Genomic DNA, 25,522 nt, shown 5'->3' with positions numbered 1-25,522 from the left:
TAGTGAAAGTAGTTCTCTCAGTGTGACTTTTTGTGTTTCTTATTAAACCCTTATTTCTTGTACTCTTATGTAGTGGATGGTTAAGCAGCAGGTGTCATGGTATTCTAATATAAGTAAAAAGTCCAAGGAACGTAACATTTTGACCCAGTTTACCATACAGCAAAGAATACTATAAAATGTAATTGTAATCTTGTACGCACTTGCTAGTACTTACAATTACCAAGACACTGATTTCACTGAGTTTTAGAACTTAATACACTATCCTGCGATGTAGGATGGTTTCTTTTGGCAGATTGCGTGCTGTGTGATAGGCATACTGCTTGAAAAGACCATGACATTTCGTGAGGTGGAATGTAAATACAGGAGTGAATAGTAAAAAAAAAACTGTATGTACATATATCAAAATATACATTAAAAAAGATATCTATTTTAGGCGTGAATGGCAGTAGGTTGTTATCTGCAGGGTTTCGAACGCTCCGTCTGCTTCATTTTATATACGAAGTCAAGTACAGGCTAGGTACATGCGGCCGTTTTTCACACCTTGCTGAATTGCCTTTCCCAAGGATAGCATCTTATGTCTGCTGGCCTAGTCACATGGCCATTCGTCGAACCAATTTTCACCATATTCGCAAACTTAGAAAAGAAAAAAAATAATAAGAAACTTAATGCGCGCTATATTATCCATATAATCAAGATACAAATGTATTGTGACCTTAAGGTGTCATCTGACTGCACTTGGGGCACCGGTGCGGCACTGCGGGGTTCGAAAGATACTCAACGAATTTCAGAGATAAAGAATGAATTTTCTAACGTTTTATGTATTTTGTTATCTTCTATGTCGTGCTTTTACGTTTTACGCAATACCTAAATTATAAAACAAATCGGCTAAAATAACGCAACAGTGCCGCAGTGAAAGAATCCTGCAGTGTCTCACCGGTGTCCCAAGCGCAGTGAGACCTTAAGGTAGTCACAGTTTACAGCTTTGTCCCATTGCTCTGTCATACTTATGGAGACTCCGGTGTCCATCCAGACGACGCTACTTTTTATGGCGACATTTTGGGTAAAAATATGAGATGACCCACTTTCCGGGGATTATCGTGATGACTAAAATTAAGCTTCAAAATCATTTGCCAGAAGGGTTTGAGTTATGAACAGTCTTTATCGAGTGCCGAGGTCATTTTTCATACATTTATTGATTTCTAACTGGGAAACACTTCTTTTCTCATGTTCTAGAAAATAAACATGCTATGCATACTTGACCAAGTTGTACTTGTTCTAATTGATACCAAATATCCAATTGTCATATATCAAACTCCAAACCAGACATCCATTTGTTTATTGTTATTGCTTATAAAACACATCGCTTCAACTATAAATAACTTACAAAACAACTTTGATGTTTTATCTTGATATATGACGGATGACAAAGTCTAACATGAAATATTACCTTCTCAATTATTAAGTGGACTTGAATCCTCTTTAGATTATCATGTTCGATGAACCCTATTTCAAAGCAGCCCTAAGAACCTTATTCTATACAATTGCAATGTGGTAGCATACATAGTTAATGAACAGCTTGAAGAATTTTTTTTGTCATAGGACATTTTCGGTTTGTTTTCAGTAAGATTCTTCTTCATGTTTTCATGAAACGGCAATTTGAATATCATGATAACTGGTATGATTGAAGATGAGTGCATTTAGATTTTAAGGTATAGGCTACAGCACCGATGCCACATATTCATTTGAATCGATTCAAGCCGAGACAAACATTCTTACTGGCTTTGTGGAATATAGGTGACTGGAAAAAATTAATCCATCATGCTTGTCTTATCTGCATTCCATGAAATTCCTGGCAAGTACACTAAATCAAGATAATAGAAGAACGGGGCAAGCCATCTTTTTAGTGAGTCCTGCCGCGGGCTTTGATAAATGTTTGGAGTTCAATTGCGCAGTTTTGACTTACTGGATATCAATCTTTAAACCGATTTTAGAAGTTCGAGTGCAAAATTAATTGTTATTTTATACCATTTGCCTCTATTCGGTTGCACTTGTGATTCATAGATTCTTGTCTTCGTATGCGAAGGTACTTTAGAAGTGAATACGAAAGAGGTTATTTGCGAAGAACTTTAAAGAATAGTATGTGCTTGCAAGGCCACTAAGTACCAATTGTGTTCAGATTGCTTTCTGTTTTATCTATATAACACTACGACAAGCCGAACAACCAACAATGATACGAAATGTAATGGTGGTTATTTCTACATTTACAGCGTGAAGCACAACAGACGCCATGACCATGTTAAAACAACCACTCCATCCCATTTCCACTGTGAAGATACTAATCCGTGTGAATTGTGGTTTTATGAATTGAATGTAATCTAAAACTATATTATGTTAGCCCTATATGTAGATGCCGTATTTTTTCCTATATATATGACAAGCTATACGTAGCATACAAAATATTCTTTTTTTATGTTTTTTTTAATGATAAGTGTTATCGACTTAAGAACTCTCAGGAATACAGGGTCGTTTGAAGGTCGTACAAACCATGAACCCCAAGGGTCAAATAAGAATCAAATTTATCATCACAAAGTCTGTCATATTATGGATAAATAACTACCAACCTGCCACCAGACAAGCATACCATACATATGATGAAATATGTGTTACAACGATATGACCTACAAACTAGTGCACTTTCATTTGGTCAGTGACGTCCTATATTGACCTTTAATAAGAAAGGTGATGTTTTAAGTACCGTTAGTTCAGACCGTTCGTTTAGCAGCATAACTCAGAAAACCACAGGTTGATTGCCACAAAAATCGGTATGTGATCATGACACGGTCTGTCAAGACATTTCTCTACAATTTATTCTCCCTGGCAGCTTATGTTGGTACTACAGCAGGACTTGATATTTTGATATCTCGTGTTCTGGACAAGCTACTGTTGTAACTTTTGGGTAGGAAGCTTCTGTGCATTTCATTTGCAGATCATGCACAAAGGAATTCTAGCTTAAATAGAGCAGAACCAAAAAGAAATTAAATTAGGAAGGAATTATAGAGCAAATTGAAGATTTGGAGGGACATACGAATAATTACTTTCATTTATAAAAAATGAACACGCACACTAAATTCTTTCCGTGGTTAGAACGTAATAACTATGTAGGAATTTTACTTACAAAACTCCAATTATAGATAAGAGAAAGTCATAACTGTCCGTATATAACATTATTGCCTTGGTCCATAAAGTCTTCTTGCGACATAAAGATAAAACCACATTAATAACAAAACTGCAATTTTAGGACCATGTCTGTGGAGCTACGACTGGCTTAATGTCATAAATACATGCCTTATACATGATTCCCACAGATATGTAATGACACATGATGAAGACACCCCTAAATCTTCCTTCGTCGCCAGCCTAATCCAGCAGACACATTACTGCCAGCAATTTGTCTTGCCTAACACCGAAGTCACTTCTACATGTTGGCCTGTGTGTTAATCTATGTGTCGGTCTCATTTATGATAGTCTTGACTATCACTGCAGGGAATTTGCAAAAACCTTAAAGCATGCATAATGCTTATGATTTGTCACACAATACGAATATTCTTTAGACTATCATTTAGACTTGACGCTTTTAAGTTAATATGAGAAATTTTGCTAAATGCAATCTAAATACAAATGTCAAACTTCACTTGTTCCACCTCATCATGAGGATGACAAATGATGATGCAATACAAATAGTAAGATAAACCACTTCTCATGAATAGTTTGAGATGAAAAATAAATCTTAAGCGTACAAAAAGAAACACAATGCGACAGATGCTTGTAATTATGCCAATCTAACGAAAACTGCAACGTTGCATGTTCTCTCTTCTCTTTAGATTAATGTACGGTCGCTTGCGCTGCAATTCTTTCCCCATTCATGGCTGCCAGGAACAATATGCACAACGTGTCATTATGGCTTACTGCAATGTCATGGTTGTCCAACAGCGTTATAGAGCACGACAGAACTAATGAGAGAAGACGGGGAATAGTTTTGAGCACGGTGTGAATTAGCAGAAACCACGGAAACTGCAATTATAAAAGGCAGTGACGTGAAACATTGGTTCTATAAATATTTCCATTTTACGTACCATGGCTAAAAATATGCACTGTACTCGTTATCAAATTGAATCAAGTAGCAGCTGCAGAGTTTTTTTTCCATTTATCAAAGTAGTTCATAAAAGGGAATTCGTATTGTCAAATATAACAAATCCCATACATGCATGTTTTCTGTGGGATAATGTGGAGTATTTGTAGAATACCATTCATCACAGGGCTTTAATAGCGGGCCAGGCCTACATGCTTTTAATCGTGTCGTCGTGTGCCCATTATCTCGATGATTTGTTGCTGATACAGCAGCCACCGTCACACACAATAAGAACACTCAGCCTTTACATGCACATTCAATTGACATGCTCAGCCGTGCATCGCATTCTGTGATCATCGTAGCGTCTCGGGTATTGAAGTTAGGGAGTTGTGATATATTTTGTCTGAAGAATGTCACGAAAGAAGTAAGAAAAACCTCGCAGGGAGATATTAAGATTCTAAAGAGCTTACCGTCGTTTACCTTGGGGACAATACGTCCTTTGTAGACTTGGGCAATTTGAAGAAAATGAATTATTTAGAAGGAAGGGATAGAACGGTTGTTGTATGGATGCTGCGAAACGTGTTGTAATATCATGTCATCAGTGTTTGTGCCGGTACTTAACTTGGTTCAAGTCTTCACCTTTTCCCAACACACAAGAAAATATTACTCTCAAATCCGATGTTACATATTCCAAGTACCAGTCCAAATTGCTGATAAAAGGCCGTTATATGCCATGGATATTGATGAATACTCTGGTTAAGTCTTACTTTTGTTTATATTAATGGCATTGTACGAGTATATTTGCTCTTGTTCACAGCCTCTTTGCATGATTTACAGTGTGGTAGTGTTTTTTTGGAACGTAAAAAACTCTATGTCTTTTACGCTCTCTTATATATGTCAACCATACAATCGTCAGTGTGGCCTAAGGATAAAGACTAAGAAATATGTTTTATACATGAAGTGGGCTGGACGCATTAATCAATACATTTGACAGCTATTTTGTAAGGAAATTTCTAGAACACATTAAGACCTTTTTGGGAATGAGTGTTGATATCAACGACAGTTATTACTGTCATGTGACGTCATAGATGACAGTTACTGCCCAGTGACGTTGACAATGTTATTGAATGCCTACTGCACCTTACATGATACACTCTCCAAGCATAAGTTCGACCCCGGCTATTTTCTTACGTTTTTCAAGAGTATTTATCGGGCACGAGAGCTAAAGAAACCGGTTCAAAGGCGAAGATCTCTTTGAAAAGTAAAAAGGAAACAGCGAGAGACTTGTAACAAAATAGATACAGACAAGAAAAATCTTGAAGCAAAATATAAACACCGGCAAAACTATTGTAAACTGGACGCCATCTTGCGACAGTTCTGCAAATGCCATTTTTGCTATCATGAAAGATTTCTTCAACTGAGTGTATTCGTGTCCCTCAAAACATATATAAACGAACTGACAGAACACTGAATGTCATATTTTACGTCGGTAACATTTATTGCGTTTTACACGTGACATACATAAAAGCCGCGTAAAGGACTTTAATGACAACCTTTAAGCCTTCAAGTTTTGGCGAAGCGTCAGAGGCTAGCCTTATGATATATCATTTTTTCTTGTACGTCAAATGGATGGTGTAAGTACCCACTGTCCTATCTAAAATACTGTCTGTACCCTGATCAATTAACTTTCCTCCACATTGATTGTCTTCTAAATTCAATATGAATTTCCGTATGATATAACTGCCTACTCAAAATCCACATGTAGGATATTTAATTCATAACAGTTTCATTATAGCATACTCATACAGATAAATTACTTAATATAACATGAACATGCATATGATACACTTCAGGAAATATGTGTCCCTTTTTCCGCTATTTCTCAGTTGAAAACAATAAGAGTGCCAGTTATCGCTGTAATTGTACTGACATCTGTATCTTCAAAAAAAATAATGTATGGTAAAATATAATTTACTCAGTCATTCTTTAATCACCACCTAGATGAAGAAAATTTATCATTTGCAAGCCTAAATTATGATTGCAAATCTGACTATATTCATCACATTCTGAAAACTTATACAAGACTCACCACATGACTTAGCAAAACTATGGAAATTGATCGCACATTTTTAGAATTTGCAGTTTTTTATGCATCTTCATTGCCATGTTCAATGTCAATCTGCACTTCAATGTATAACAAGTCATTCCTATGTTCATGCTTTGATATCTCAACATCTCAACGACCCAATTTTTCTGACTTCTGTGTATCACATGTTCAAATAACCATTCCTTACGGGCCACATTCCACTAAGTGCCTGTCCCCAAACGACCGCACAGCGACCACCATTGGATTTTCGTGGCCCTACGTTTCACATTGGAAAATACTATGACTATCACTTGTCGACAATAAAACATACATTATGGAAACAGTTCTGTATATATGAAATGTGTTGAGCAACCCATGGAATCACTGTTCGCTCAGCAGTCGCAGTGGTCACAACCTCTAGTGAACATGTGGCGACATTTCTTGTGGTGTAATCATTTTCTTTGTTTCTGTTACCTTGTCTCTAGCACTCATCCTTTACAAAGGTTTAGGTTTAATTACAGTGTGAATGAATATGGAATTGTGCTTTCAATATCCTACCTTCTCAGATTAAGTTAATATGCTTTTATTACTTATATCGTTATAAATATAATTATTCAAAATATACCATAATTACAATTAAAGGTTCACCCAATATGACTAATGCAATTACAAACAAGACAAACAACGCAGTGAACAACACATACCCAAGCTACCAAGTAACAATGCTTTAAAACCCGGCTTATTTCATTTTCTATGAGCATCTTTTTCACAGCAATTAAACTATATTCATAGCTTTAGTTCTAACTCAAAGTGTATAGGACCTCATATTGCAAATGCCTTAATTCTGTTCATGGATATCAGCACGAAGTACAACAGTTCTAGGGACTCTGTGTATACCCATGACTAGGAAAATCGTTACCTAGATAATTATAGGTTATTAGATAATTATCATCTCTCATCATAACTCTTTCTATGGCGATATGACTAATATTCACTTATATCAGCTTCGACTTTTCACAATATCACACTTTCACTTCAAAGAATCAGTAACAAGAAGAATTCCCCAATCGGTGTTGTTAGTTACAGAGTGTGTCCAATTAGTATCATTTTTGAAACATCTGCACTGCCAGTGATATTACATCGACATAGGTAAAGAATGTTTCAAGAATGTCTATCTGTTCAACCAGTATAACCGCCTTTGGTTGCAAAATCAGCATGAGTGAGTTTGATAGCTAGTGCCATTATTATGATACTGACACAGAATAACCGTGAAAGCACCCATGCATCTGAGTTTGGATTCCGCCAGTCTTGATATTGCAGTCTATACTGCCTAAAAATCACAAAACAGTCTCATCATGGGCCTCGGTGAGCATGAGAGAGGCTTTGCCAAGATTGATTGACATGTCGCTGGCTTTCCTGTATGTTTCGACAGGAGGCTCTTCTGCCATAGCCTGAAAGCGAACAGAGAGCATGTCATACGACCCTTCTGTCTCGTTCTCAGAGTCGGTGTCAATCTCAGCGATACCTGCATCAAAAGCGGGGTTGTCGTACTCTTGTTTTTCAGGGGACTGTCGTGTCTTTTTCACCATGTCGCCGCTGTATATGTCCCTAGGCTGGTTCAGCGTTGTCGACATCTGTCGCTCGGAAGCGAAGTGGTCCTTCGTCGAGTCGGAAGCGAAGTGGTCCTTCGTCGAGTTGAAAGAGCGGCTGCGCGTTTCACTGACCGCCTATAAGAATACGGAAATTTACCATTATTTGAAATTCAATTTCATGTTTTTGTGCATGTTTTGAACGAGATAAACACATAAAATGTAGTCCACAGAATAACTGTGTCTTGTTTTACATACGAGGAATGAATGCATAAGTAAGAGAAAGGATGGGGCAAAAAGAGCAATGTATTACCATCCAATTAATAATACATTATTTAGTTTGTGCAAAAATCAAGTTGATAAAGTTAATAGATTTGGAACTCAGAGACAGAACACGAAAAAAAGTCAGGAAACTAAAAGACGAGTCATCGTTTTGGATATATAATTGTAGCAGTAGATAAGTAGGTATTACCTTTTTCCGTAGACTGTCCTGGCTGCGCTCATAGCCACTCTCCGAGCGCCTCACGTTGACTGTAGTGGCCACACCTCTCGGCTTAGGAGGCGGATCATCAGCCATGGCGGCCATGTGGCGTTCAATCGGTGCTGCTATTGGCTGGCTGGGGAGGGGGGTCGGTATCTTACCTGGAATGGCGGCACTCTCCAAACTGACCGAGGAGCTTAATTCCGCAACCTTAATAAAAGAAACACAGATCATTGGAAATATGTTGTATATTGTCCGTCTTACAGGCCTTACATTTTACTACTTCATGCAACGGTTACACTCAATTTTTATGGGTGACTTGACATAACAGTGGGATTGAGGACATGTGGACCTTTTCTAAAAGATAAACTTGAAAACAATTATCTAACGTTCAATTGTTAATCGTTGGCAGTTTAACATGTTAGAATATGGAAAAGTTTAACCCATATACACACCTGCACAAAATTGCTTTTTGCTAAAAGTTGTAGATTTCAACTATGTAGCCATGTAATGCATCTCATTTAATTCATAGCTTTATATAGAGGAAATTGTTCCCTGGGTAAGCTAGTAACCAATAATGAATATACATAATAGACGAGGAGTAACGACTTGGCACTCTACTATAATGTCTACAGCACTAACGAGAACAGTATGACAGTCGGTTGCAGCGAGTGAACTCTGATAGTTCATAGTAGCCTAATCTATTGGGTAATTTTATAGTGTAACCCCTCTCTGTCAGAGCACTGACGGTACCTTAGGGACAGGACTTGCCGATGCTCCATGTGCTACCGCTGCAGACTGAGGAGACGGGATCACCTCAGCTTTAGTGTTGACGTTACCAGAGGGTCGCACTTCGATCTGGGCGGAAACAGTCGGCACACTGGTGCCATCCTTAGGAGCGGTATCGGCTGCACCGCCGCCGGCCTTCTCCATTCTATTGTCCACTTCCACCTTGAAAATAAAAAAATAAAAAAATAAACAATCATTTCAGACACAATAAAACATCAAATGTGCCACGCCAAATGTGACCAAAGCAGTAAAAGACTATTACCGCCAGAGGCCAAGACAGTAGCCCTGTGTATTCTAAAAGGAGACGTTTTTGTCGTGATGATAGTCGTGGCCGGATTCCTTGTTCGGGTCTTAAACCTCTGCTTCGAGAATAGCTCTACGTACTGTAAAAAGTATCGAGATTGTAGATTGTAAAAATATTGTAGACTTATTTATTTATTATTCTTGATAATGCCAGTGTAATGTTACATTTGTCTGTCCCTGCTTGTAGACTCCAATATTCGCAACGCTGCCTGGGAGTCTGTGTAATGTACTTGTCACATTTCCTAATAAATGAATGAATAAACGTACGTAGATATAGTACAATGACTATGAATTTGTGCCAACCATACTATGTTGGACGTACCTTCACCATCATTGTATCCTGGCGAGACACGCCGCTGCTATCATCAACCGACACGCTGGACCCGGAGTGCACGCTTGCCTGGGGATCATGCTGTTTGGAATGATGCATATGTAAAACACTGATGAAATATTCATACATAAAAAACACACGTTAGAATTGTTTTCATATAAGATACCAGTCAGATTTAGCTCAGCAAGCTTGTTCGTCCTATTTGTTAAGGGGTTTTGTACGATCTTCACTCGACACAGACGGTGCGCTATACACCTTATCATCTGCTGACCACAGTCAAGCATTTAATCGATGTGTCAACCTTTTGTTTCAAATCAAGCAAATTTTCAACTTTGTACAAAGCTAGATTGATAATCCATTACTTTTCACGAGATGAAATATAAAAAAGTGCATGTTGAAACACCATATTGATCCTGATATTGGGCATTAGCCTGTGATACTCACAGTGGGAGCAGTGGTTTGGGTCATGCTCATGGAAGCCGTGGTTGTGGCTCCGCGGGTCTTGGTCTTGGTCTCCTCCTCATCCGCAGGCAGACAGCCTGACAGGCACGGGATGTGCTTCTTCACTGCCGCACGGAACTTCGGGTGAGTAATGGCGTACACTGCAAATAAAAAGTATGTTCCATTACAATGGGAATAGAAACGGCCGAAAAAAAGCGCTTTCCCCCCGATGTCCATTCGACCATGCTTGTGTTATCTCTCTTTCAATGTATTGTGGCTAAAGGAAATATGTGATTTGTATTTAATCAGTTTTTTACGCAATGAAGATTTATTTGTATTCTCAAGATCACTTCTCGGAGTTACACTGATTTGGAATTGGTTGGAGGAGGGCTAGACGACATTTTAATGACGAAAAAGTCCGTGTTATTATTCACTGAAATACAAATAGGCGCACCAACACGGTAATGAACAATGCGACAAAATCGTGTCAAAGGTTCTTTGCAGTGCAATGTTGGTTTCCGCAAACTGACAAGCTCTCGAGACAATACAAAGAAATTACAGACTCACCAATAGGGTTGTACACGGCAGACGACTTGGCGAACACGGCGGGAATGGACTGCAAATATGGGGTCACCAAGTCCTGGTATCCCAGCGTCCCTAGCGCAGATACCACAGCATACGGAGTCCATGCCGACAGGAACAGGGTGATGACGATGAAGGCGATCTTTGCGGTCTTGATCTCATTTTTTCGCTGCCTCTCTTGTTGAGCCTTTGAGATAGTTGCGAAAATAATGATATTGTATACCCTAAAACTTCCTGCATATTCTTGTGCATAACAGGACCCGATACCTAATATCTATAGTACAGGTCTTTTCCATACAAACAACAGGCTGGGATCCTAGGCCTACCACCTAATGAAATGATATATTTAGTTTAAATAGAAATAAATCAAACACTAGTAGTGGTCTCCGCCACTGTTAAAATGAGCAGTGATCGGTTCTTATACCTCGTTGCTTCCGGTTTTGTCTCCGATGTGATCATCAACATCATTATTATTATTTTGATCATTATCAGTAACATTACCATCCTCTTCTTTGTCATTATCAACATGATCAACGTCATCACCAACAACGTCAATCTCACAGTCACAATCACCAATGTCATGATCATCAACCTACTAAATCGGGCTTTATTATTTTTCATATTTCCTGGTATTTTGCTTGTCTCCATCAACAAGCCATATTTTCTGTATACACGTACCTTATTCTTCACATCTTCGTGAGCCATCTCCTTGACGGCCTTGCCGAACTGTTTGTCTCCTGACTTGACGGTGGCAAAGATGTTGTAATAGCAGTAGATGATGACGCCCATGGGGATGAAGTACATGGTGAAGAAGATGATGTACGTGAAGATGTGGTAGCTCAGCTTCGGCGTCATGTAGTCGAAAGTGCAGCTTGTTCCTGTAAGATGATAGCATTGTGGCTAGAGCGGTTAGCTGGTGTAATATATGGTCTGCAAATAATTTTGATAGGCTGACATACACGTAGATCTTTTGAAAAATGGGACTTCCATTTCACGTTCTATCCGAGGGAAGGGACGTCTTTCGGAAAGGGACGTAAAATGGGTCTCGTGTTTAAGGAGGTGCATGAAGCGCGCTAAAGCAGGAGCGCAAGCAAGACATTCTTGTAAAGATACACCCTGCTACTGAAACAGCAATGCATCTTGCAGCCATATTTGCTAATAATTACTTTAAGTGTCCGAACGAACGAGTGAATGTCAATCACTTACCGAATCCTTCAGGCACATAGGCGCTCCATCCGAACAGAGGAGGCAGAGCCCATACAAGGGACCATATCCAGAGCAGGAGAATGGCAAACATTACCTTTGAAAGAACAAGTATCGTAAGGGCACTGAAAAGATTGGAAATCATAAGCAACTCAATATATTTTAGTCTGGAAATGATTTAATAAAAGCACATTTTGCTGCATATAAATAGAATATCATGACGCCGTTCAATAGCACATCAATATTTGCAAATCTTTACATACTTATTCCCTACTTACTACGATGCAGACAAAAAGATAATCAAAAAGTAACATGTCCTAATATGAAAACTTTTCCAGCCGGAGAAACATTGGTATTAATGAATTTCAATACGCTTAAATCATAAATTTCAACTAACCCGTTGCTTGGTAACAATCCGCATGACCAGGAAAGGCTTGGTGATGACGAGGTACCGGTCCATGGAGATGGCCATCAGCGTGTTGATTGACAGACATCCGAACAACCCTCCAGCGAAGCCGTACAGCTCGCAAGCTGTAATTACAACGTGAAGCATGCATTGAGGAACAAATCGTTTTACATGTATAAAAAAATGACCTAAATTGGAATTAAGTAGGAATGTAGCACAGTAACTCCATGAAGAAGTATAATTCAGTATGAAGACAGGTTGTAGAACCATTAGAAAATTGCGCAAACAATAAGCATAGTCAAAGACAAGTGTAGAAAAGGAAAGTTCTTGAATAATTTCATATGTTCGATGATAGAATAAATAAATAAAAACTTTTTTATTCTTACGGCCACATATCTACAATGACGTCTGTCACGTTTCTTATGGAAATCATGACTGATCCTACTTCCCTCTACAGCAAAGTGTCGGTGCTGCTGTCTTGAAATTATAGCCCGAGAGGCGACTTAGTCACGTTTCTGAATTCTGACCGAAGTGACAGTTACCGAATTGTTAGCTTTTGTAAATATGTGGTTGTGAACAAAGAAGAATTAATGTAATACAGGATAGGAGAGAACAAGTTTAGATGTGAAATGTATATATTTACTCAGCTGCAGAATGTACCATGAGCCAAACTAGGTTATTTTTGCCATTCTATAATCCACCTTAGGTCATATTGTAGACGCGGCTATGGGCAATTTCACACCAAGCCATGACAGATCAAATGGCTTTATATTAGTTATGGAACTTTGTCAGCTGCCACCTAGTCAATCAGAATAAACCGTTGCTCTAAACTAACTTTTCTTGTACATCTCCATATTAGCTACTTCGCCCCCTCCCCCACCCCCAGCCCTCTGGAGGTCAAGGAACTAGGTAGGTATGTAGTGTACTGCGATAGGCTTTTTTAAAAGCAGAACCCACCGAAGTCACTGAGAAGCCAGCGTTGGAAAGCCGAATTAACGGCAAAGATGGGCATGTTTGTGAGGTTCATGAGAAAGTCGCTGAGAGCAAGGTTGATGATGAAGAAGTTAGCAGGAGTCCGTAAGCCTTTAGATCTGACAGAGAGAAGAGACAGTGGAGAAGAGAAGATAGTCAAGAGGAGAGGAAGCTAAGCGACAGATGTCCAGTCAGAACAACCTACCTGTGTCCGACAGCAACCACCTATTAGCCATGGAGTTCACAGCAAATATGGGCATTTCGAACATATTCATAAAAAAATCACTGATTGCCAAATTGATAATAAAGAAATTGTTCATCGTCCTCAACTGCTTTTGCCTGGAAAAATCAAAATGCAAATTATTTATCAAACAATTATAAGAAAAGCACACCAATGTAATAAAGCAAAGTTCTCGACAAATAGTTCATTGCATGTAAAAGCATAAAATTTCTGCTCGGTTGAAAGTGCGAACTCAGTCAAAAATTCAGGATAGCTCAATTTTTCCGCTGGATTTCTTCCATGGTTCAATGGATGGACCTGTTAACCCAGCCCTTTCAAAGCCCCTTCCAAAGGCCCTTCTTTCCTTGCCGAGTTTTATGGCTTAGTTAGACAATGGTACATTCCAGGCGAGTATTAAAACTCTCTTCTAGACGCATGTTACTGTATGTGGTCCAGCGTAATAAATCTACGCTTTAACTCACCATGTTTATATAAAGATATATCACAAATTACATCAGAAGGAACTTATTTTGTAATAAAAAATAATGCATATTCATTGTGGGTCAAAAGTTTTACAAAACCTGTTTAATGTGCCAATAATTCATCTGACATAAATTATGATAATAAGGTAAATTTCCAGTACACTCGGGGATTTTTGCTGCATTTCCTACTGAAGTTGCTAGGTGTCGCTCTTTGCATATAGATTCCTTGTAAGAGGTGCACGTAGCAACAATATCAACTAGGGGACTAGTAGCCAGGTAAGTACGTTTAGTCCTTTTAAAGACATTTGTGACTATAAATGTCCTTGATAGAGCTTGTATTGTGTGAAAAGAAGATTTGGGACTGGATTGGCACCTGGAGAAGTCATCAAAGCTTTCCGTATGTAGGAACTTGGGTGGGAGGGGGGCGACATGTGGAACTCGGGATTTTTTAAGCGTAGAATCTAGTCTAACTTACCAAAATAACATAAAATACGCGGCAAGGCACAGCTTTTTTTAAAAGAATTTCTTGTTTAGTTAGAGAACGGGTCAGAGAACGGGTAAGTTCTCCATAAAGCTGTATTGTAACAGTGTCTTTTTAAACAACTAGAGTTCCATGACCTCAGACCTTGGCGATCATGATATCAACATATTGTGAACATTTCTTATTCATTGTAATTAGTATAAGTATGTTGATTAGTGCCTTATTTTCATATAATTATTATGACAGTTTATGGTTATTTCTACACAAATAACAGAAGTTGATGAATGCGAATGCGACAATTGTCACATTTTCTTATTTGCTATACAAAAGAGGCTCTGGTTTGTCTAATCTATAATAATGATAACACAATGTTCACCTCTGTCTTTGCTTCACCTACATTCTTTGACATTCCCATCATATATCACTTTAGTAGTAAATATAGTGTGTTCTCACTGACTGATTATGTTAATAAGATATCAAAGAGAGAGAGAAAGAATGTCAAGGAAAGAGAGAAAGAGCATATCCTACTTGATAAAGGAGTACACCACGACTGCATTGCCGAACATCCCGCAGCAGCCGACACAGAACACAGCCGTGCCCACGATGTAATGAGCTAGAGGCGGGATGTCCCACACGACTCCCCCGCCAGAGTCCGTCCCGTTACACACGCTAGCGTTGCCGGTACATCCTGGGGTAGGCGTCACCTCCATGCCGTCTCCCTCTCCTGACAGGAGTTTTAGTGCCGCCTCCCCAACTTGATTGCCTACCTATATAATTATGAAGGGTTATGCAAGAATAAGGACTATGCTATTGCTACACTGGCTGCGCACAGACAAACGTGACCAAGGCTTGTGATCGACTGCTCCAAAGCCGACAGATGACGACGATAATGATGAAGAACTATGCAAACCGTAACAATTATTGACAAAGTTGGCTCTTCATAATTCAAGTAAACCACCCTCTAAAATATGACTGTACAATGTATGTCACATTTCTAAAAGACAAAAAAGAAAAGTGTACAATAGTAATATCAGTTTTACGTATGTTTCGTAATGATATACTATTTGGGCAATATTATTACATCAATATCATGTCTGCTAAATATGATTATTCACAATATAATGATATATTATAGTTCATAGTCCAAAAAAAGTGAATACCAATTGCTATAGTATTAACAAACTGTTGGCTTTACTGCTCAGCAGCTCAACACCAAGTAAATTGGCCTCAAGGGTAAATCTGTTTTTTCCCATGAAATAAATCGTGGTTACGTATACAACATACAGTCTATCACAAACAACTGGTCCTACGGGATCTCATTATGATATACGACCTAGACATTTTAAGATTTGCTTCCTGCACATGGACCTGTTATCCTTTATTGCACATTTTAGACCTTTGAGAAGCATTTTTAAAACGTACCTTTTTATAAACACGCAAACGTTACGCACAATGGTATATGTTTAAAGATTGGATTTTGAGCTAATTGCTGGTTGAGAACTGTGGCTCGCCTCGGTGAAAAGCGGTTGACTTAAGCTTCTCATTATTTCATTAACGAAGCCTAAAACGAATAAACGAGCGCAGGAAGTAAACAATCATACCTCTGAGATCCATTCTGTCAATGCCGTCGGAAAAACAGCATTCTCCTCCTCAGTGGAATTGGTTGGTGGTTGAAACGATGGCAGCTCAGTCATCTTTCTTGCATTTAGCCTGTAAGCAAATTTTGCATATGTCTGACTTAAAGTGTAAGATGTATTTGTGACGTCGAATGAGCCAGAGACTTGTCCGAGATGTATATCATCTAGCGTTAGAGGTCACGGGATTAATTCCCGGCATTCCTTGCATGGCGTTGTAACCTTGGAAAGTCCCTCAACATTCTCACTCCACTGAGATGATTGCGAAATGGATACCTGACTTCCTTTAAGTAGTCACGGGCAGTGTAAGGAGACAAATGGGCTCCGCTTATCAATATCGTGCCCTAATTAATAAGCATAGTGCATAGGAACCCCACAGCCTCCCTGCCCTGCTTAGTACGAAAAGTCAAGCGCAACAAGTTTAGAGTAGTGTCATGTCCTCGAATATTGTTGTATATTCTCCCTTGAGATAATGTACTGTATCTGTTGGCAAGACTTTACAATATACTTGTCATCTATTAAATAAATTGACATTTTCATTGTTCGTGACAAACATTCAAATATTGCAATATACAAATTACACTAATGATCTTGTTTTCTGATATCCGCTACCACTGTTTTACAACACTAACATTAAAAGCACAGTTTCAATTATCATGCGCATGATGTGTACATCATGTGTGCACTGTTTTTCTATTCATCATTTTTTGTTGCTTTTTAACTTGCTCTTGCGTAAAAGCTATAAACGCATATTTTCTTCTATTGCATTTTTTACTTTCCTGAAACTAATTTTTCATCCACTTTTGCTTTTCTAAATTTTACCATAGCGAGTTCGATCAACAATATTCTAGTATTTTGTGTAAAGATTAGTCGCTTTGCACGTAGGTTTCCTTACAACAACGAGCAAGCTGTTGTCATTTCCCACAAATTATACTACTGCAAAGAATTTCCGTTTGGGCCCATTACAGTTCGGTAAAACCGGTGCCATTTGTTATCTGACTAGTGAAATTGGACGAGAAAAAACCTCGTTTGTAGAGACCTATCATTATGGTCCCAATAGACCTTATTAGCGCTGTAGCAAGTATAGGACCACTCTTTCAATAACAGCCAATTCAAACCACTGATGGGAGTACTCAGGTATCCCTGTACAAAAACGTACTATGAGTTGAAATGCGTCAAACGTCTTTCCAAACTAAAGTGCGAGTGAGATTGGAGTAAAATGGAGAGATTCACAGGGGCACTTGATCTCCGGAACTAAACCTTGAATGTATCTCCAACTGTTTTTCAAACGTGCTGTTAGAGAAATATGAAGACATAAAAACCATGAGTGAGGTGAGGTGAGGTGAACAACCTTAAGAATTGATTCCTGGAACTTGAAGCGCTTGATCAATGAATTACATCACTTCTGACAAAGTAAAATCATAAAAATTAGGTTGATTTATTCTTTGTATGCTTGGAATTTTAGACAAAAGTTTGCTTGAAGCAACTAAAGTAACAAGAAAGGCAGTAAGGGTATCACCTGTTTACATTACCACTTATATTCAGCCCATAACGATCTCAAGTCACAAGCATAATCATCGTATGTTTAAAACTTGATATACAAGTACCGAAAGTGTCGGAAGCTACAGTACAATAGAAAACAACCTGGACAACAAGATCACTTGTCCCATGTTTTCTCAACTCCTATCTGAATCATTGCACTTATAACAGAATGTATTTTGTCATCTAAAGGCGTTATAAATGAAGTGAAACTTTAACAGTTCAGTGTCTTCAGTGCCTTCTCAGCTCACAGGTTCGACTCCCCATACCATGATAGCCCTGGCTACACACCCACTTTAACACTGAAAACGTGTCATTACTTACAGCCTCTCTCTACGGGAGAGGCTTTACACCTCTTCTGTGGTGCTTTCACTTCAATTACTCAGCCTTCCATTTGCTAAAGTGGTGCTTATGTGAAACAGCTTTAATCAATTTCTTTTAAACAAGCGGCAAATAGCGCTGTTATAACCCCTTTCCATTAGAGGCTGTGACCGTCCTGCGCCCTTTGAGTGACCGAAGGTTTGGCGGACTGCTCAACAAATTCCATCGATAAAAACTATCTTTTTACGTCACGTGAGTTTGCACTCTTTATGCCCCCTTTCCACTAGGACGGCGCTCTCACGGCGCTCTCTCTGCGACCTCAAATATGGAAGAGCGCGGTGAGAGCGCGGTGGGATCGCCAAGGTCGCCATGGGAGCGCACAGAGAGCGCGGTGAGAGCGCCATGGTCGCCATGGTCGCCATCACCTCCGCGACTGTTTTGAACCTGCTCAAAACAGTCGCCGTGAGAGCGCCGTGGACGGCGATCTAACGATGAGCGCAGAGAGAGCGCCAAGGGAGCGCGCAGCGAGCGCCGTGAGCGCCAAGAGAGCGCACAGCGAGCGCGGCGAGCGCAATAGGTCTCAACAGTGGTTTATGATACCAAATTAGCTAGGACGGCGCTCTCGCGGCGCTCTCTCTGCGCTCTCAACTGCAGTTTGAGAAGAAGTATATTTGAAACAGACAGAACCCGGAGAAATGTTTAATATGTACCGAAGATTTACAATGAAACAAACTGAGAAGGAATAACCAGGGTTTAAAAAAAGGTTTATCATTTCTCAACATATTTTTTTTTTAAATTTCAACATGATGACATCAGTTTTCTTGTTCTTCATCTGTACATTGAAGTCCTGTTTTCAATAAATCGAACTGTTTCAGTGTTGTATGATTTACACTAAAAGCGTGGCATGATAAAACAATTTATGGTGAACCAGCTACATGATAGATTTAAGAAAAAGGAACAAGATAAACGTGTATATTTCGGGCTGAATGACTGTTTAGTGACCAAAATGGGATTTGTTTACAGCCTTGATTTTATTCTTTGAATGTTACGTAAGACGTAAAAGGATGACTTTAAAGATACCAAAATACACTTTACACCAAAAGATTCGTTCTCTATCTCTGAAATTCGTTGAACAATCTTTCAAACTTTTGTTAGCTCATAAAAAGATGCTGACATTTGAGTTTTTCGTCGCGGTGAGAGCGCGCTGGGGTCGCCGGAGCGATTCCACTAGAGCAGTTTTTCTGGCGTCGCGGCGCTCTCACGGCGCTCTGGCCAATTTTCCATCGCAGCGAGAGCGCGGTGAGAGCGCCGTCAAGTGGAAAGGGGGCCTTACCAATACGTTTACATCGTTCATCATATTTTGAGAATAAAATCAAGGGTGACACAAATCAAATTCTAGTCGCTGTACGGTCGCTCAGCAATTGCCATTTAGTGGCAAGGCTTTTAACCTAGTAAAGGCTTCTTCAGGGAAAGGTCGAATATCCTTATAAAATATCACAGGGACCATCTCCACATATTTATGTTTATCGAGACTAATATAACATTTGTAACCCACAACCCATTCATTTCTTAATACCCCCTTTCCACTAGGACGGCGCTCTCGCGGCGCTCTCTCTGCGACCTCAAATTGGGAAGAGCGCGGTGAGAGCGCGGTGGGATCGCCAAGGTCGCCATGAGGGCGCGAAGAGAGCGCGGTGAGAGCGCCATGGTCGCCATGGTCGCCATCACCTCCGCGACTGTTTTGAACCTGCTCAAAACAGTCGCCGTGAGAGCGCCGTGGACGGCGATCCAACTATGAGCGCAGAGAGAGCGCCAAGAGAGCGCTCAGCGAGCGCCGTGAGCGCCAAGAGAGCGCACAGCGAGCGCGGTGAGCGCAATAGGTCTCAACAGTGGTTTATGATGCCAATCTAGCTAGGACGGCGCTCTCACTGCGCTCTCTCTGCGCTCTCAACTGCGGTTTGAGAAGAAGTATATTTGACATATAGACAGAACCCGGAGAAATGTCCAAAATGTACCGATGATGAACAATTAAACAAACTGAGATGGAATAAGCAAGGTTTAAAAATAAAGGTTTATCATTTCTCAACTTATTTTTTAATTTCAACATGATGACATTAGGTTTTCTTGTTCTTCATCTGTACATTTAGACTATTGAAGTCCCATTTTCAATTAAATCGAAGTGTTTCAGTAATGTATGATTTACACCAATAACGTGGCATGATAAAGATATTTATGGTGAACAAGCTACATGACAGATTAAAGAAAAAACACGAAGAGAAACGTGTATATTTCAGTCTGAGAGACTGTATAGTGACCAAAATTGGATTTGTTCACAGCCTTGATTTTAAACTTTGAATGTTATGTAAGACGTAAAAGGATGACTTCAAAGATACCAAAATACACTATACGTCAAAAGATTCGTTCTTTAACTCTGAAATTCGTTGAGTAATCTTTCGAATCTTTGCTAGCTCATAAAAAGATGCTGACATTTGAGTTTTTCGTCGCGGTGAGAGCGCGGTGGGGTCGCCGGAGAGATTCCACTAGAGCAGCTTTTTCCGGCGTCGCGGCGCTCTCACCGTCAAGTGGAAAGGGGGCCTTAGAAAGGTACTCCATACTCAAACATGTTGTAGCATTTTGGAGAGTAGAACTTTATGGGTTAGAGATATATTCAAAACGTTGTTTATTCTAAACATACCGTAATACACTAATGAAGAAAGCGTTTGTGTTCAAAACTTTCTCGATTCTAATGCATGAAAAGGCACAAGATGAAAAAAAAAACTGTCATGATAATAAATCTGTATTGCAAAATGTACCCCATTCTAAAAATGAATTCCAAAACGTTCCCAATTCTAAGTTACGTCGTGGAAAACAACGGGAAAGACCATTGGAGGAATAGAAATGTATTCTGAAACATTCTGTATGCTGTAATACACTACAGAATAGGGCATTTTGGAATAGGGATGTGTTCTAAAACTTCTCAAAACATATTGAGGCACACATTAGAAAAGCTTAGTTCGTAATAGACAGTAATTAAGGAACGTCTTGAGGCGGAGTCTTTACATCTTCGTGTTTCAGCGGGCTTCCTCAAACTTTCATTCCGCATGTCTAAGACATTTGTTGCATCAAACCGATAGAAACATGGCTACCTCCCAGAATTGGTAACGAATTACGACATTGATACCGTGTGTCGTTGGTGATTAGACCCGGCCAAATTTGCAATGTATTTAGGGAAAATCAAATGCACTAATTAAATGGAACTGGCCAGTGGCTTTGAGTGGAATTGGCATAAATTCCAAAAAAGACCCATAATCTTTGGGGAATTCCAGCGGCTAATGCCCAATTATAATTGAACTCCTAGTGCTATATAGCGTTCAGTAAAATTCACTCTATCAAACGGATAACTTATTGCACTTGTTAAACCTGCGTATTGCCCGTTCCACTAGACGGTGATAGCTCAGTAGCCGCTACTGATTTGTGCGGCCATATATTTTATAGGGTAATATTTTAACGACAACACTCAAAACTTGAGAAAAAAATGTATATCTATATAACATAGACCTGATAATTGTTTCCGTCGCTCCTCGGTCCCTGTCTCTAGTGGAAGGTAATGTAAGAATAGTAGGTACATTTCAGAAGGGAAAGTACCTTATCAAATCGTAACCTTTTAACGTTTTAGCAACATGTAAAAATTAGAATTTGAAAGAAAATAAGCAGTGGCCACAGAAAGAAAATGTATACGAAAATGACACCACATAGCATGTAGAACAAAAAGGAATATTTCAGCCATCCGTTTTAAATGAAATCCCGAGGTTAAATTGCTCAAAGCAAATGTCCCAAAAAGGCTATTGCCGCGTGAAAGGCCATGTATATGTGCTTGTATTTTATCCTTTTACGTGCACTTTGCATCTGCCTTTGCCAATCCCACTTTCGCTAATGAACATGTAATGGATCACATTATGCTCCAGATTTGCGCCGATCAAGCCGCGATGTTGAGACATATGGGATGTATGCTGGTAACTAGGCCTGCAAAATGGGTATCTGAGGATTTCAACTGATTCGACTTGAGTGAAGCTCATCGTTCTTCAGGCCGCTGGCCGCTGATAACCCTTTTACGGCAGAATGCTAGATGAATATGGCTACTTGAGTTTCCAAGTGATTCAAAGTGCAGTACTCGAATGGAATCAAATATAGCAGGCTTTTAAAGAATCTCAATGTACAAAGCATGGAAGGCAACAGGTATCTTCTCGTGAAATTTTACTCACACACACAGGTAGATAGACAGAAGTATGGAGCCAAAAATGATACGTCCATTTTCCGTGCACGTAATTGGTACGCCTGCTCCTTAATACACCTGCTCCTTAATGCTCCTGCCATTGTTCCTGGCACATCTGCGTCCTCCTCACACGGCTTCGCTTTGGAACCTGCAGCTTAAACTAAAGTCTGTTTATATTAGCCTTTACCTGCATGTGTCCATATGAAAGCTATTGATAGAAACTAGTAGGCTGAACAAGCCTGCATGATATTTTAGTACTGATTATAAGGGTTTATCTGAAAAACATACAGAAACTTACAGAATTATTTTGATTCTATCATTGTTAACGCCTAGGATATGACTGTCTTTCCTACTAACTCTTAACATATACAATCTATCAATATAAACTGAGACTCTTATTTAGAATTAATATTCAATCCAACACAAATTATCATTCGCTGTACATTATTAACTATTGCTTATCTTACCTGCATTTGTATATTGTACTGAACTTGTCGGTTTTAATTTTCATTTTTCAGAAGTGGTGCTAATATTGACGGCTCAAGAGTCTATTCGTTTGTTTGTTTATTTCTTTTCTTTTAGTATTGCTTGGCCGGTGAACCACCTTATGGCGAAAAATACCAGGTGTATACTGAACAATACATCCGAACGCATTTAATTGATCCACGCACACGAGAAAGAACCCCTACTCTTATTAATATGTGTGGTGGATCATTTAACGTTCCCGAGGTGTGGCTCCCCTCAAACACTGGACCTCCATCTAACGTCCTATCTGTATTTACATCTGGGTAAAGTGAGATAAATCGTGTTAAGTGTATTTCCTAAGAGCACAACGTCAAAGCATTCAACCAAACACCTTTCTGTCCGGACTTTGAGCAAACCACACTGTGTTACGCTACGTGACCCCACGAGTGCATCTCTTATGTGTCAGTGTCTTGATCATCAATAAAAAACGGTAACCGATTCTTTTCCATGAGATGGGCAAAAACTGCTTGAACCATGAACGAAATATTCTATTCTAAAGGATATACTTTTGCTTATCTTGTTTTGGCACTACAATTGCTTTTCAGTAGAGGCTGCGCCCGCCAAGCAAACAATGGTTTATCAGATCGTTCAACGCATTTCGAATTTCACACATCTTTTCTACGTCACATATTTCATTTTCATATCTCACGAATTATACTTGTACAACTTGCATCATATTCCAATCATGAAATCAAAGGTCACGTGCATAAATCCATTTTTGTCGCTACACGGTCTCTCAGCCATCGCTGTCTACACGTAAAGTTACATAGGAAATCATTTTTTGCGATTGTACCAAAATAAATTCATTTCAATGTCTCATCTTCTTTTTAATTACGCGTACAAGGAAAATATTTCAGTAAGCATTACTTTTTCCTAATGCCTCTTCATTCTTTCCACATTTTATATCTTTCTCAATTTGTCCTCGCATATGATGTTTTCAGTTTGGTATTCTATTCGACGACAGAGGTAACCAGTATAAGCTTATAGCTTGTCTATACTAGTCTCTACCATATTCCCGCCTGGCCCAATAAGGACATTGGCCAAGTTATGAATAAAAGCTTAGTAGGAGTTAACTGGCCTAGGACGGTCGCAAACTGTACTCTTCAGCCATCTAACTCCTCTGGAGTGTTTTATTTGGCCAATTTCTGCTGTTTTCCAGCGACCTGTGGAGCCTGGTAGAGGCTATGGGTATGTCACTGCGCTGTTATATCGCATACATGCATATGAAGTGTAATCATTTCGCCGAGTACCCAAAGACCGCCGCGCTATGAAAAAAGGAAAGCAGGTAGTAAGAAATCTATGCTTTAATCCCAGAGACCTGTAGATTTCAGAAGTTAATAATTTATTTGTACTGAAATAGAAGCATCAACGCAAGCGGATGGATTATGCTTTGTTGTACAAATAAATCACCACTCCGTTAAATCAGTTCGAACTCCGAATTGCGCTTGAAAAAATTGAAAACAAAAAATGTTATTCTACAATTAAAGTTAAAAAGTGGGACACAGGGGCATGTCGATAACTGCTTTAGCTTTGAATATGATATTACAGTTGAAATTTAAAAAAAAGAGAGAGAGAAACACTCACCCAGACGCACACCGCTCTCCCCTGGCCCACGGCCTCCGCTGTGCACACGCGCGGTGTGTCCTGGGTACGAACCTCCTCCGGACTAAGGCGTTGTCAGAAATCACAGCGATAAATCTGCCTTTTATGCTTTTGGGCAGACGGAATGGAATGCAGCGAATCCCGTCAACGTGCAATGATGTTCTATTTTTAGATCCCGGGATAATCGTTTTCAAAGATCATAATGACACAAAATCAAGAAAATACAACTTAACCTTGTCTAACATTTGGCAAATTTTTAATCGTCGATTTGAAAATTTTGTGTAAATGTGTCTGAAGTAAATCGTACATTTTAGACAATTTCACAGTCAAACTAATTCCAAGCCAGTTTTAAAACTCAAATACATTATTGCCATTCTTTCTTTGTTTCATGCCACTCAAATCAAATTGAGCTTTCTCATTACTTAGCCACGTAATTGCCATTGGCGCCACTAATGAAAAGCACTATTTTGTTAAACACTGACTACTTAATGGCAGAAATGTTACACGTCCGAAATGGCTTTTTCCTTTTTTGAAACCCTTTTGGAATGAGTGAAGGTCAGTTTAAGCAGATGCCGTGAAATGGCTCGGTGTGGGCAAGGTTGACAATCGCTAAAAAAAGTGCTTGAGAATTTCGGGAAACGTTTTATAGCGCATAGTTTTTTTATATCTTGACACGTAGCCATATGTCGCTACTGTATAATCACTAAAGCGTTTATAATGCTCATGCAATATAAACGTTGCGTATTACATCTGCAACTAGGCACGTGCGGCATAGCTATCTGTTTCTTTAATTGTAGCTGTTTTTTCAGCAGGCATATATCGTTTACTCGACAAGTTCACCATAGATTTACGGAAAATGATCAATGGGCACATATTATGAATGGGCACTTGTTTTGTTAATAGAAACTTCACTGGCAATTTATTGCAATCCATTGCAATTTATTATCCAAGATACAGGGGAAATTCTAAACTTTTCACGGAGTCATGAGATCTTCTAACTCATGTTTCACATATTCCCAGACATTCAGAGCAAACGTAGAATGTTAACATTGACAGTACAATAGTCATGTTTCGTACTTTGTAGGTGTATTATATTTGGCTTCCTCGATTCATCGATAATTAGTACATAACAT

General features: G+C 39.2%; 1 protein-coding gene across 2 annotated transcripts; it reads right to left on the bottom strand.

The window, feature by feature from the left end:
* Positions 1–5,603: 5,603 nt before the first annotated feature.
* Positions 5,604–24,452, bottom strand: LOC118412575 (melanopsin). Of its 2 annotated transcripts, XM_035815521.1 has the most exons (13): positions 24,372–24,452; positions 16,097–16,205; positions 15,024–15,262; positions 13,298–13,431; positions 12,332–12,465; positions 11,938–12,031; positions 11,410–11,609; positions 10,717–10,918; positions 10,153–10,310; positions 9,700–9,789; positions 9,039–9,236; positions 8,277–8,495; positions 5,604–7,942 (listed from the first exon to the last, which is right to left on the bottom strand). In XM_035815521.1, the coding sequence occupies exons 2-13, from the start codon at positions 16,187–16,189 to the stop codon at positions 7,553–7,555; spliced, it is 2,151 nt and encodes a 716-aa protein (XP_035671414.1). In that variant the 5' UTR covers positions 16,190–16,205; positions 24,372–24,452; the 3' UTR covers positions 5,604–7,552. The 2 variants fall into 2 exon arrangements, with proteins under 2 accessions (XP_035671414.1, XP_035671415.1); XM_035815522.1 differs by lacking the exons at positions 13,298–13,431; positions 15,024–15,262; positions 16,097–16,205; positions 24,372–24,452 and adding an exon at positions 13,518–13,671 and having other exon boundaries at positions 7,553–7,942.
* Positions 24,453–25,522: the final 1,070 nt, after the last annotated feature.

Source organism: Branchiostoma floridae, chromosome 3, assembly GCF_000003815.2.
Source record: "Branchiostoma floridae strain S238N-H82 chromosome 3, Bfl_VNyyK, whole genome shotgun sequence".
NCBI classification, from domain to species: domain Eukaryota; kingdom Metazoa; phylum Chordata; class Leptocardii; order Amphioxiformes; family Branchiostomatidae; genus Branchiostoma; species Branchiostoma floridae.
This window is presented reverse-complemented; position numbering and strand designations above follow the sequence as displayed.